Source organism: Pundamilia nyererei, unplaced genomic scaffold (genome assembly GCF_000239375.1).
Source record: "Pundamilia nyererei isolate P.nyererei 1_Seehausen unplaced genomic scaffold, PunNye1.0 scaffold00055, whole genome shotgun sequence".
NCBI classification, from domain to species: domain Eukaryota; kingdom Metazoa; phylum Chordata; class Actinopteri; order Cichliformes; family Cichlidae; genus Pundamilia; species Pundamilia nyererei.
The window spans coordinates 289284-301763 of NW_005187456.1; the positions used below are offsets into that span (position 1 = coordinate 289284).

General features: G+C 39.8%; 1 protein-coding gene across 2 annotated transcripts in view; it reads left to right on the top strand.

The window, feature by feature from the left end:
- cerkl (CERK like autophagy regulator) overlaps positions 1-12480 on the top strand; it is a 32281-nt gene that overhangs the window by 8454 nt on the left and 11347 nt on the right. For both annotated transcript variants that reach the window (XM_005733761.2, XM_005733760.1), the window contains exons 3-5: positions 3393-3623; positions 10562-10693; positions 11452-11515. In XM_005733761.2, coding sequence (XP_005733818.1) covers positions 3393-3623; positions 10562-10693; positions 11452-11515 — 427 coding nt within the window. The remainder of the gene's footprint in view (positions 1-3392; positions 3624-10561; positions 10694-11451; positions 11516-12480) is intronic.

The window sequence follows — 12480 nt, forward strand, 5'->3', positions numbered from 1 at the left end:
GTGTGTGTGTGTGTGTGTGTGTGTGTGTGTGTGTGCGTGCGTGCGTGCGTGTGTGTGTGTGTTAGCACAGCAGGATGTGAGGACCTGATGGGAATCTCATCTCCATCTGGGAATGAACCAACGTGTGCGTGCGTGTTCACAGTGACTCTGTAGGTCCTGTCAGCTCAGATCAGAGTCATCTTTATCGGGTTAGATGGAAAATCATCTTCCTACCCCTGACAGTGTTCTGCTGTATGTTTTTCTATCCAGGTATGCTTTTACTGCGTCGGCAGTATGTTTGGGATCCTTGTCATGCTGAAAATTTTAACCGTTTCCAATCACATGCCTTCCAGGTCATATTGCATGGTGGAACAAAATCTGATGGTACTTTTCTGTGTTGATAATTAATCAATTGAGACACAATCTCCAACACTATTGACTGACACAAATCATGACAGAGCCTCCACTGTGTTTTACAGATGGTTGTAGACAAGAACTCGACTGAAAATGAGTGAAAAAGCAGCCAATGTCCAAAGAAAAACTTTGAAAGACCTTCAGAAAGCCTGTTGCTCAAGACCACTTTAAAAATTACTGACTCTGTGGAAGTAAAATCTAAAGAAATGAGGGGTTACTTCTGTTCTGTTTACTTCTATTTTAAAGTTATATGTTATGTTGCTATGTTTTTAAAAATTTATTAGATGTCTGTCTTTCTTAGATGTGAAGGAAACCGAGGATAGAGGGTGCTTGCTAATATGTTAAAGCCCCTTTGAAATAATTTACGATAATAAAGTAATTTGCCTTGACTTACTTTTCTGCTTTCAAAATCCACTTGTGTTTTTTCTCAAATTTAAAATGCATAAATGATAAAAATGGTTTTGATTCCTCACCTTTAACCTCTCGTTTGACTCAGAAGACAAATACTTTAAACGCAAATAATATTAATTGGACACAATGAATGAAGACTGAGCAACAACAACCAGATAGACTGTTGTTACACACAATGACCCTGACATATGGATGCTGGTCTCTCTGGGGAACAGGGGAGGGTGGCGTGGGCATATTTGGTGTTTGATAACAGCAGGAGGTATTTCATAGAGAAGGGGGTTAATCAGCTATCATTTATAAGCTTTATGAGCTGTTTACACTGTACTGTACAGGTGCTTTGCATCAAGTTAATATCTCTTTTTGTCTCTTTGAGCACAGAATTGATTTTCCTACTCTGGGTTTGTTATGGGGCTGCACATTTTCCTTCATGTTCCTTAACCTGTTTGAGTTCAAATTAAATGAGATGCCAAGAGGCCCCTGTTTTGCGATTGTTAGATTATAACAGTATTAAATGAATACTGTTTAAGTGCACCATTATAGGTTTTAAATCTGGGAGGATTAAAATATTCTTTTTTTTGAAAATATCTCTGTAGATCTGAATGTTTCTGGTGATTAAAGTGGAGTTTGTTTTTGTTTATGTACATCTACCAGCTGTGCCATGCGTTTGTCTCTAAAGCTACACATCTAATATGGCCATTTTCATTATTCTCCCCCCAAAGGGAGGGAGTATGTAATTGGTTGTGTTTGTCTGTCTGTTGGTAAGCACAGACTCTCTCTGTGAATTATTACAAAGGTCTTCAAGTAAACTTTTATAATTCAGGCTGATAAAATGTCTATAACTTTTCTCTGATGTGACGACTTTTGAAAATTTAAATGATGCTTAATTTTAAGAAAACTAGCCTTAGTAACTGACAAAATTGGTACTGTAAATATTGGATTTTGTTTTGGACATGTCGATTGTTCTTATTTCATTTAAAAAGTTTGTTATTTTGAATTAAATATCAGTATAGACAATAAATTCTCATCAACAAGTGTGCAGTTGTTGAGAAGTTATTAAAATTCCTGCTATAAGTTCCAAAAAAAAACTACTGGATGTGCTTGAGTTCTACTTTTGTGGAAGAAGAAAGATGTTTTAGTGAGGTGTTGCCAGAGCAGCTTTACTGCACTGTGACACTGTATCTCATCTCTGGACGTCTGCTGAAGTGAGGGAACACAATCCTTTAAAAGATAATTCCCCATTTGCTGTTTTGATGATGGTGGTGGTGTTTAACGCAGGTGTATACATGATCAGTCCTAATATTATGATCACTGACAGGTGAAGTGGATGACACTGAATATCTCTTCATTGTGGATGGAATATATTGGGTAGCAAGTGAGGATTTTGTTCACACAAAAGGAAGGAACAGTGGTGAAACAGCGACAGGGTCATTGCCGGCCAAGGCTCACTGATGCATGTAAGGAGCGAATGCTGGCTCGTGTTGTCTGATCCAACAGACTTTTCTGATAGAGAGGTACTAGAACACACAATGTGTCACAGTTTGCATGTTTGTTGTTTGAGTATGCATAGACGTAGGCTAGTAGTCCTGGAAGTGACCACTTACATCAGGATAGAAATATTTTATCATAGGATGAAGGTGATCACATCTTCTTTTAACACTAAGTATAAAAGGAGGGCTGAATCGATCATGAAAAAGGTGTTCCTTATCTCCTCATCTCTTATCTGATAAATCAGAATCCAGGGAAATTGGCAAATTCTCACATTTTTTAAACTGAAACCAACCAGTTTAATTAGGTGTGAAAGCAAAAGTTTCCATAAGTTTGTTTAGAAGTTTACATACTGTAAAGGGGATTTACATTTAAGTCAAAAGCTCCTTGTGAAAAAACAACAACAAAAAAAGCACAAAAAAACTCCAAAGTACTTGCACTACTGTCATCTGCAAATGAGCCACGCACAAGCTCACTCAGACACAAAGTATTTTCTTTGTGTCTGAGTAAAATGTGATGTAACTCTGAATGGACTGTCTGAGCTATGCTAATATTATCCTCGGAGGATTAGAAGATTAATATGATGCTGGCCAATCAGGTTTCAGAATTCTTTCACGATTGTACTTGTTGATGCTGTACTTTACATTCTGCTGACAGCAGCAATGTGCAGCGTTCACATTTGATTGACTATTCAAAAGAATTTAAACATACAGTAAAACATCAATCAGACAAACTAATCACAGAGTTTGTTGTTAATGGTAGTATCCTTTTATACACTTACTTTTTCGCAGTGGATTTGAATGTTTTATTTAATAAGACTTTAGTCTTAATGTTTATAAAAAGAAAAAATGGCATTTTGACATTTTGGGTAAATCTCAGCATTTCATCTGTTCACACTGGTCAAGGATGTTTTTAGCTTAGCTTAGCACAGAGACTGGAAGAAGAGGGAAACTGTTAGCCTGGATGACTGAGAACCTTCACAGACATACAGCCTGGTCCCTTTCAAAACGTACCCAAACCTCTCAGATGTCCATCATGTACCTTGTTCATTAAAAAGTGTGCTGTGTTCAAGTGCTGTTTGTTAAGTACTTTTTTCTCTGCAGGTGAGACTGGTGTCCCACAGTCAGGTGAGGTGCTGCTGCAAGACATATTTGCAGTGAAGGTGAAGCGGAGGCGAGCTGCGGGCCAGGAGTCAGGGGGACCCGTGCTTGGTGTGGCTCTCTTCTGGTGTAGGAGGAAAGGGAGAAGGCTGGAGGAGGACACGCTGCACCTCCACAATGCCTCCTCAGAACACACACACACCTGGTACAACACCCTGAAGGAGCTGCTCACAGGTAACACAGACATTCAGACTGTCGTGCAGTTCAAGCAGCAAGCACACAAAAGCAAACCAGGAGTTTAAAGTATTTTTGTCAGTATTCAGCATCTTTGTCTTAGATGGTGGAGCTGGTCAGCCATTAACCATTTGGGGTTCATGGTTTCTGCTGTTATCCTGTTAAAATGTTGAAAGTAACACCCAGATGCTGTGAAATTGCTATGGACAAAACAGTGGAATGTAAAGTTGACCAAGCTAATGGATGAGACCCAGTTTGGAGGTTCCTTGGGCCCACATTGAACATCCAACTGTGACGGACTCACTGAAAATGTGACTGGCAGTTTGTGTTACATAAGAGCTGAAACAGGAGAAACGTGAGTCAGTGCTTCAGTGAGTGTCATACTCTAAGATGATTAAACTGTACACACACACTGCTGAGTAATACTGTTATAAGTAGCACGCTTAGCATCTGTCCATTAGATGGTTTGATGAATGGAGACTTATTTAAATGGAGTTTGTCATTAAATTCACACATTACAAATTTAAACTCATATTTTTATTTACATCATAGCTAATACAACTGTTAAATGAACGAATAAATACATGGATTCTTACTAGACATACAACATCTGTATTACTACATGTTTTTGTGCAAATGTTGTCAGTAAGGTATCCTAAAAATTGCCACACCCACAACTGTAAATAAAAGGCAACACTTTTTGTAGCATAACAAAATTCTGATGCTGGACTGTATTCTGGGCTCTGATTATTTGGTATTTTTGCTGATGAGATGCTACCATAGCAAATAGTTGATTTTGGAGTCATAAAGTCTTGTTTTTGTTGTTCACTTTCATTAACAAGAATGTTCTGTTTGGAAAAGCTGAAAAAGAAAAATCAAGTAGTAAAGTGTTGGAAATGTTTGCATTGTTGGAAGATTGAATTATAATACATTTTTCATTAGGCCAGAATTTTAATTTGTTATAATATCCAAAAAACGGTCATCCCCATCAGCCTCAGCTGTTCTTTGTGTTGAGTGCTCATTCAGTGAAGTCCCATTGTAACACTTCAAGCTTAGCTTCAAGCTAAGATCTTAGCTTTTTAAAACCAGACGTTGCCTTTGTTGGGTGTCTGACTTTGAAACCAAACAGTGGAGGATTCTTGTCATGTTAATCACAAGTCATTACCAAGTGAGATAACCGTGCTTCATGCTCCTTTCTGATAATAATGGGGATCATAATTTACAAAATCAATGTTTTATTGAATAAGACTTGAAACTAGCTCGTAAAATCATCAGTGTTCACAGAGGTTTCAGATCATGGAAACAGAGCTTTTCCCCCCCCCAGAAACTTCTGTATAACTTAAAGTGTTTCTGCAACCACAGGATTTGTCCCTTGCTTGGGGGGGATCCAGGGTTAAAACACTTGTGTGTTGCCTACAATTGTCAAGTCCAAAAGCTACAAAAGCTTTTATATACAATCTGTTTTGCTAATTAACAAATGTTAGCATGCTAACACACTTAACTAAAATACTAAACATAGTAATTAAACATGTGGTTTACTGCAAGTGATTGCATTAAAACTTTGGCTTGCAAGTTAGTCTGGACCATAAACTGTTTAGATTGATAAAGCAGTTTTTTCTACAGTCTGTGGAAAGGTTGCAGTTTATTTTACTGGTTGTTCTGCTTAGATGTGCTGACACCCTGCCATTATTATAGTTCAGGGGCTTTAATGTATAACATTTCAAAACCTTATGTTATTTGGAACAAAACTGAGCTGAAATCTGTGCTGATATTTTTCTAAGCCAACGTGGTCAGTCAGCACTGCAACTGCCCAAGATATACCAGGATTTAAAACGCACACCTTTGTGTTTTGTACGTCTGCAGATGATTTGCATGATGATGCAGTGCTAGCTGCTCAGATTAAAATTTCATTGTTTTCTATCTGTTCATCACTCAGTTTAATGAGGTGAGTCACAGTTACATCAGACCAGAGAACTAATCTGCTAATCCACAGGAACAAAGGATTACACACACACACACACACACACACATTTAGCAGTACTCAGTAAAGTGCTGTCAGCAGTTAAATCATGTTGTCTGCAGGAGAGATTAGTTACTGTCTGCATGAACACGTGTGTATACAGCCACTTCATATTTAGTGCATAAGAAATATCTCTGAGGCTTGGAGCTTTAGACAACACACACTGCAGGGCTGAAAGCATGGAGACATGACTTTTTTCTAGTTTCAGATTTTCAGCAATATTTCTGAATCTGCAGCTGCAATAGCTTTAGCGTGGTCTTGTTTAGGGGCTGGGCTGTTGTTGGTGTTCAAGTTCAACCAATGGTGTGCAATGTGTTTGACGTCCGAGCCTTGAGTTCAGTTCTTCTTCACCATGCTAGGAAACCCCCCCCAAAAAACAATCTTATGTCTCTGACTCAGTCTCAAGTATCAAATAAAGTGCAGAAGATGTCACAGTTGTTTAGTTTCTTTAGACATCAGTATATTTTTTCTATAGAGCATAAAGTTTTCAGAAGAATAACCTCTTCATTGCCCAACCACCTGCTGCTAAAGCTCTGGATGTTGCTGCAGTCGGACGTTCCCAGACGCTGATTTCCCAGGTGCACTGTAGTGGGCGGTGCGTGGCTGACAGTTAACACACAATAGAAATGTTGAAGTGCTTGTTGTGTGGATTTAACTCACATGGACACATTTTACATTTCAGTTCTTCTCTATTTGTCCAACCACGCCAACTGCAACAGAGACATTACAAGCTATCCATAAATGAAGAGGTCAGAGGTCACACACACATTACTGTCCTTTTATCACCATGGCATCAGTCTGACATGTTATCGCTGGTCACCTGTCTGTCTGTCCATCTGTCTGTCTATCAAACCAGATTACCCATGAGGCCCTGCAGCAAAGTCACAACTTCTTCAAGTCTTTGTCTTATGGGCTCGCACTCACACTCACAGACATGAATGGCCCGCAGGTCGTGTGTCAGCTCAAGTGGTCACACTGCACATCAAGCTGTGACGGCTTTTGTGACTTTACACACCGCAGCAGAGGAGTCTGTGTGCCTGTGTGTGTGTGTGTGTGTGTGTGAAAGGTAAACACAGTCAGTAGCTCTGCCGCTGTGCGGACATTAAGCCTATTTTCCAGCCAGAGGTCAGTGTGAAAAGCGTATTGTTGTGCGAATCATGGCGTCACCGAGCGGGCAGTCCCGCCGCAGCCGACGCCGGCACCACTTCTTAACCTTCGGGTCTGAACAGTCATCTGCACAATGGTGTGCACAGCGCAGACACTTCCTGTTTCTGGAACCTCATTTTTTGTTGTTTGCTGTGTGAAGCAGCTGCAGAATGCTGTTCAGAAAGTGAATGGTAGTCAGTGACAAAAGGCGAGAACTGCTGCTGTATAGACTCCAATTCCATACTCACAGTCAGTCTGCAGGATCGACTGACTGCAGTTGTTTAACACCACAACAGACTGACAGGTCGGTGGAAATTGCAGGACAACTGAAGTGAGCGTTCATAGGTCACCAGGTGCCACAGCGACCCCTCCCAGATCTTTTGTCTTGCGGTTGCTGCTTGCTTACAGAAACCTCGGGGTCACAGTATCAGAGTAAAATGGGTGTTGTTAGTCCAGTGGTACTGTAAGTTGTCATATGGTCAAAAGGACAACATCAAAATGCAAGGTTTTACCTCTAGAAATGGAGTATAGTTGTGTTTTATTAAATTCAGGAACCTGCTACCCATGCACTGTATTTTCCATCGCCTTTTATTTACATATAAGAGCTCCAGGGACTCCCAGGAGGATGAGTGTTTACCATCTGAGGTGGCTTTCCTTACACTCTTTTAGAAAGGTGTTGTCTAGATTGTTCCTCCTCAAATCCAAAATCTTGAACTAGTGAAGCATGTCATCGTGGTGGACAACCAGATATGTGAGCGTTTGAGCTGCATACTCCATGGGTGCAAATGCTCTGAGCACCATGTCACTAATAGTTTGATATTGATACCCTTCCTCCCTTTTCCTATAACCTCTGTCAGCCCGCACTGTCCACTGTGACTATCATTTATAATTAAAACCCCCTTAATTGCAAAATGTTTCAACTTGCAGTGATTTTAAAAAAAAAAGTGTAAAGTAGCACATTTTCACACTAGAGAAACTGATACAGACTGAGACTGATCTAATGACTGCATGTTAAATGCTTCGCAGAAAACTTGTGTAGGTAATGAAGCTGTGAACTAATTAAAAATGATCTAAGGATGGAAAGATTTGGATTTCCTTGGGTTTGCGATGACCTGGATGACTGAGAACATACACAGACAGGAAAAATGATGTTTGAAAGCTATAATAAGATGGAGTCTGTTTGTAAACAACATGCAGCAGTCCAGTCTTAAGTGCTCAGTCAGAAACTCAACACTACTCCTTGATGACACGGGGATTGTTTACCATGGTAACATTTCAGCAGCGCCATAGCAACCTGTCACTGGTCAAGGCTCGGAGATGATCTGATGGATACTTGACCTCTTTATATCTGTGAGTCTGTCGTCTTCTTACATTTGTTGTGAAGATGGTTCCTTTATGACAGAAAGCATCTGTTTATGCATCAACAGTGTGAGTGATTTCTGTCATTTTTAACACATTATTAGCTTTTATAAGCAAGTTGCCAGTATACACTCTCTAAAAGAAGTGTAACTGGTCTAAATGTTAAGTCTTTATTTTTCAACATTCTGAAAAACCCATTCATTTTCAAATGCACAGATCCTTGTTTTGACCACGCCTTTGCGTGGTCAAAACAGCTGCTCCTGTGTTTTAAATGCTCAGTTTAAGAAACACTGGTCAAAAGAGATTTCACAAGTGTGAGACAGAGGATACTGCAACAATCCCAGTTTAGGGTTTCCTGGTATTGAACTTACTGAACTAAATACTGACCTGATCGGCAGTTTCATAAGCCCCTTTAAAAGTACTGCCAATCCCACCAAAGAATACTTCCAGATTTCAAAATAAAGGTTTGTTTGGTTTCCATTTCTCTTGTTATTAGCAGTTAAAGAGCAGAATAATCCATGCTCATTAAACTGAAGGAGAATCAATTACAGCACACATGAATAAATATTGAAAACTAAGCAATCCAACTTTGCTCCTGATGATAGTAATGAGACCCTCTGTTATCATCACAAGGTCCTTTCTTATAATTATAAGATCAGTAAGAGATAAGGTGTCTTTTGAGGCCTTTTTTAATTGATTGCAATTTCCACATAAAACCAAAAAGAAATGTAGGTTCATTCAGGCTTGTTAGTTTAGTGCTGCAGCACAGATGTGTTGCTTAGAATGGAAATAGGCCTGAGATTTGTGGGACAACGACAGGGTGGAGATTCTGGTATTTGATGGGGGACCACTAGAGAGATGTGGAGGTGTCGGGTAGCTCCTCACAGGAGCTCCGGAGAACCTGGTCAGAGCCATGGGGTGGAGTGATGGCAGGAGGTGCACATTGTGTATATGTGTGTGGGGGTCATTAACAGGGCGAGGTCACGGCCTTTTGGGAGCAGATTATAGTAATGAGAGGGATAATGGAGCTGGTGTGTGTGTATTGATCTGAGATGGTCCAGAGGGATTCATAATGCGGTCTCTAAATCTGCCTAATGATGCGTCATACAGGGGGTCTGTGTATGTGTGTAATGTGTCGATATTATAAAACAACACACACACACCCATCAACCAGTGTTGTAGATGTAAACAATATTCTGATGTATCAAACAGGCCACCTCCACATATACTGAAGCAGGTATACAGACACGTGTTATCTGTTTATTTATATATATATATATCTGGGTTAATACTTTAAATTTAGGGCATGTGGAAGTCAGTTTCTGATCCATGCAGAATTTTAAGTGAAGATGTTCTTCAGTTTGTTCAGATACTTAATGTCAGCCACGATAACAAAGTGTGTTGTGATCAGCGTTCAAGTAAGGACAGTCAGCTGTTGGGCTGTTTGTCATCACTTGGTAAGTTGATTGTTGTTTTAATTAACGCATTAAGAGCTCATATTAAAATTTTAGTATTTTTAGAAAAATATTTGCAGTCTTCCAAATCTTATTGTCCAAAATGAAAAGTTATTTAACTTCTTGAGTACACATAAATAAACATACAAAACTGCTTCACCTATCAGAACACAGCTGCAGAGGAACGTGAAGTGGAACCCTCAGCTGGCTATGATGAAAGATAGTTCATAGACATTTTATAATCCAGAACTTTATGTAATCAGCAGCAGTAATTTTTCTATTTTATCTTTTTTGTTCACTAAAAGTAGCACATGAACACATTTTTTTTCTTTCATTTTTGACTTTTAAAGGCACTATATTGTGGACCAAAACACACAGTGGCATGTGGTGTAGTTGGAAATATTACCTACAGCCAAGGAGCTATGCTAGTAGCAGTGTAAAGCCGCCAGTGTATCCCACTGCAATGGTTGCTTCACGTGCTGCCGGTAACGTCATCACACAGCCACTCCTGAAAAGCAGGTGTCACTACTCAGATATTTGTTAAATGCTAATAAACATGAAGTGCAACTGAGTCTCAATAAAGGAGACTCAAAGGATCAAAAACTCATGACTGTGAACCAGTTTGCCACCAACTGGTTTGCACATCTGGGCAAAATCTCCTAGTAATGCATGGAGTCATTTTTGATCCTCTGAAAATGGGGGGACTCTGCATGAAAATCACTGTAATTAAAGCTGTGTCTACTTCACATCTACATTGTTTTGTTTAAAATTCACTGTTGTGGTATTACTGTGCTAAGATGTATGGACCTAACTATCTTTCAGTCTGTTGAACAATAACTGGCTCATAGCCCATCACTAGTGTAGCTAACCAACCATTGCAGGGTTTCATTTTCTTTCAAAATCCAACCTATGATGCACCTGCTAAATGTGTGTGTGTGTGCATGTGTGCGTGTTTTCAGGGTTCAGCAACCGTCCTACAAATCTGAAGGTCTTCATCAACCCTAGCAGCCACAAGAAGGAGGCCGTTCACATCTACAGAGACCACGTGGCTCCTCTATTCAAGATGGCTGACATCCAAACTGACATCACAGGTTAGTCCATCCAAGTGTTTATTTTTCTGCTCAGTAGAAACACTGAAAAATTATAATTATAAAAATATAAATAAATGTACGTATTTTTGTGTGTTTATTTTTAAATATAAAACTATGTGAGGCAGGGTTTTAACAACTAGATCTTTACTGACATCAGACATGATACTGAAATCTGTGTGCGCGCGTGTGTGTGGAGGGAGTCCAAAGGTCAGAGTTAATGGCAGCTTCTGGTCGCTAGGTAACCTGATATAGGGGGCGGAGCTTAGCCCATCTGTTGTGACAGAGGGTGCCTCCTCTGCACTCCTCCCCTCATCTTCTCCATCTTTTTTCCTCTCCTTTCCTGTCTCCTCCTGTTTCCAATCATTTGCTCTTGTCTCATTTCCAGTGCTTCTCCTCTCTGCTGTTTTCTTGTTTTCTTTCCACCTGTCCTCTTTTCACCTTTCTGTTTTCCTCTCCTGCCTCATATCCTTGTGTCCTCTTTCCTTCTCATTTCCTATCTTCTTGTCTCATCACTTTTCCCATGTTTCCTTTTTCTCCTCCTTTTTTCTTGATTCCTCCTGTTTGCTTCTACTCTCCCCCTCTCAGCAGATGGTGTGATATCCGCTGTCCCAGTTTTTTTTTTTGGCAGTCATCAAACACACACTTCATCTGACCACACATATGCACGAACACTTTATCTCTGTCCATCTCAATGTCTCTCCATCTGCTTACTTATTTTTTCCCCCTCTCTCTGTCTTTACCTGTCTTTCTCTCTCCAGTAACAGAGAGGAAGGGTCATGCTCTCTCAGTGATAAAGGAATGCAAACTGGATGAATATGATGGGTTAGTCATCTATATCTTTTTTGCTTTCAAAATCATTGCTTGGTTGGGATTCATCAGGATTTTTCCATTAAAAAATCCAGAGTAAGAAATTATTGTAAAAATAATTTACAGTTTAAATGTAGTTTTGTTATTATTCATCCATAGATGTTCAGTATCATAATATGTTGCTTTCTGAACCAATGTGTGACTGATTACAGACAGGTGGAGCCACCTTTAATTGTGCTGAAAGTAGTCAACGCACTTGAAGATGATCAGATGATCTGCTGTATCGTGTGTAGAGGTTTCTGTTTGTTAAGCTTAAAGCAATCCGCTGTCAGCACTGTGAGATCGATGAAACTGTCTGTAGCTTTTAAACTGGATGAGTCTAAAATATGCACTTGAAGGCGAGATAAATGATCTCAGGTCCAGGTTAAAAGAAAGCCAGCTGACGATCAGCTGGTCCCTATTCCTCAAGAGGACAGGTGATAGTGGAATCTTACAGTTGGAAATAGTTGACTGTTTAATGGTAAGTGCGTTGACATGAAAGTTACCATGTTTAAATTGTGACATCATCCTGCTGCTGAACTGAGGTGAACTGGATAATCAAATAGCAGTTTACTGTCAAAGGCGGACACTGAAACACACTGACCATGACTGATCTCACACACACACACACACACACACACACACACACACACACACACACACACACACACACACACACGTAAGATGATCAAATACCAAACATTAACTGTTCACTTTGTTGTTAAAGTTAAAATAACTTTTCATTCCAATGATAGAACAGCAGCTACAAGTACAGAAGCAGCTATCAAATTCTCATCAGTCTTTTTCTGATGGTTTGTGTGTGTGTGTGTGTGTGTGTGTGTGTGTGTAAGCAGCTTTTGTGCTCAGCCCTCATAAAGCTTAATGTGCTTAGAGAAGATTAGCTCCGCGTTGCTAAGCTAGCTGCTGAGTGTGGGTAGGTG